Source organism: Colobus angolensis, unplaced genomic scaffold (genome assembly GCF_000951035.1).
Source record: "Colobus angolensis palliatus isolate OR3802 unplaced genomic scaffold, Cang.pa_1.0 Scaffold1191, whole genome shotgun sequence".
NCBI lineage: Eukaryota > Metazoa > Chordata > Mammalia > Primates > Cercopithecidae > Colobus > Colobus angolensis.
This window is the reverse complement of record NW_012113042.1, coordinates 16,398-18,593: the sequence shown is the minus strand read 5'-3', so window position 1 is coordinate 18,593 and position 2,196 is coordinate 16,398. Positions and strand designations below refer to the sequence as shown.

The 2,196-nt window shown below is 42.8% G+C and overlaps 1 protein-coding gene across 1 annotated transcript in view; it reads right to left on the bottom strand.

Moving 5' to 3' along the window:
• Positions 1–104: 104 nt before the first annotated feature.
• The window catches only part of LOC105501021 (coiled-coil domain-containing protein 62-like), an 8,889-nt gene continuing 6,797 nt past the window's right edge, over positions 105–2,196 (bottom strand). The window contains exons 2-3 of the mRNA XM_011926743.1: positions 1,779–1,971; positions 105–289 (exon numbers count right to left, since the gene is read on the bottom strand). Coding sequence (XP_011782133.1) covers positions 105–289; positions 1,779–1,971 — 378 coding nt within the window. The remainder of the gene's footprint in view (positions 290–1,778; positions 1,972–2,196) is intronic.

Sequence of the window (2,196 nt, the reverse complement as noted above, 5' to 3'; positions counted from 1 at the left end):
TCTCGGCCTCCCAAAGTGCTGGGATTACAGGCTTGAGCCACCGCGCCCGGCCTCTAATTTTTCAATAACTGAAACACAAAGGGAATTTGGACTAGTGAAGTTTATCAGAAAATAATCCCAACCTCAAGGTCTTCAGAGAGAAGAGAAGAATGCGTTGCCTTTTGAGCCATTTCCTGAAGCTGTAGTTGGGTCTTTTGGAGAGTAGTTTGGCATTCCATTTGGTTGGATTCAAGAGATTTTACCTTCTTCGTGAGTGACCTGATTATTTCAGTTCTTTTATGTAGTTCACCTGAGGGAAAGTTCATCAATAATTTGTAGTCAGACCTTCAGCTTAAAATGCATTATTTTCAAAATGGGTGGTTAAAAACTAAAAGTGTGCCAGAGAATTTTTTAAAAGACAATCTTCTTTTAAAACCTTTTATTCTGAAATGCACAGTATCACCCCTAATCAAGAAACAGAACTGTGAGCAACTGGAAGCCTCTGGAGGTCACTTCCTGAACATAATCTCTCCAGTTTCTACTTTCCCAGCCATGACCCTGATCTTCGAGTAAATCACTTCCTAGCTTTTCATTACAGTTTTACCAGTGACCACATGCCTCAAAATTATAGTTTAATTTGAACCATATAAAAATGGAATCATATTCTGAGAATTCATCTGTTTGCTTTTTTCGCTGAAGATGATGATTCTGAGATTCACTCAGTTAACTTGTGTTTGTGCACTAACATTGCCAGGTAATATTCCACTGAATGATTACACCAAAGCTTATTTCTGTTTTCTTTCTTTCTTTTTTTTTTTTTTGGTGAGACAGAGTCTCCCTCTATTGCCCAGGCTGGAGTGCAGTGGCGTGATCTCGGCTCACTGCAACCTCTACCTCCCGGGTTCAAGTGATTCTCGTGCCTCTGCCTCCCGAGTAGTTGGGATTACAGGTGTGTGCCACCACGCCCAGCTAATTTTTTGTATTTTTAGTAGAAGTGGGGTTTCACCATGTTGGCCAGGCTGGTCTTGAACTCCTGACCTCAGGTGATCCGCCTGCCTCGGCCTCCCAAAGTGCTGGGATTACAGGCATGAGCCACCACGCCCGGCCTTTTATTTTTTTTTTTTGAGACAGGGTCTTGTTCTGTCCCCCAGGCTGGAGTGCAATGGCATGATCGTGATCTAGGCTCCTGCAACCTCCGCTGCCCAGGTTCAAGTGATTCTCGTGCCTCTGCCTCCCGAGTAGTTGAGATTACAGGTGTGCACCACCACGCCCAGCTAATTTTTTGTATTTTTAGTAGAAGTGGGGTTTCACCATGTTGGCCAGGCTGGTCTGGAGCTCCAGAGCTCAAATGATCTACCAAAGTGCTGGGATTACAGGTGTGAGCCACTGTGCCTGGCCAGACAGCTATAATTTTAAAAGATGACCATTTTAGGAACTTAAGATCAAGTTCAATACAAAAAGCTTAAAATCTTTCAGCTTAGTTTAAGAGAAATGGCTAGTCATATGGCATCTTCATTCATACTCTTGTTCAAAACTTCAGCTTCACCACTGGTGCTCACCCCATGTTAACTGGAGCTCTATCCAGCCCCCTTTTTATACTGAAATACTTTGCTTGTCCTACTTTATTTGAATGTGTCTGTCCCATTGTCACTGTTCATAAAGTCCTCCTGTCTCCAATGAGCCTAAACTTGAGGACAGCAGGGGTTGCAGTCTTTACTTCCTCTCTGTCTTCCCCATGAGCCCATCAATGTGTTAGCACAAAGGAGTGCATAACTGTTGTCACTGAATGTATTTCTGACCTTCTAATTTGCTGCAACGTTCTTCCAATGTCAACACTTTCTGCCGATCCTCTTCCCATGAAAGAAGCTGTTGCTGGTGCACTGCAACCATGTCATTGAGCTCTTTATCTCGATCTTTTAATTCTCCAATGAGCAACTGCAGCTCCTTCCGTTGTTTCTCAATAGTGGAAATCTCAACTTCTGACCCGATGTTCTAAACATAGAAAGCGGTTTCACATCAAAATAGAATGAAATCAGTAACAAATCAGCCAAAGTCAATTTTCCAAATAAGTATATCTTCTTTTGCTGCCAGTTCCTAGTTCAATTAAGTTTCAAGTTAATAACATGGCAGCAAAGATTATGTATCCTTAAAACATATTCAAGTTGGCCGGGTGCGGTGGCTCAAGCCTGTAATCCCAGCACTTTGGGAGGCCGAGAC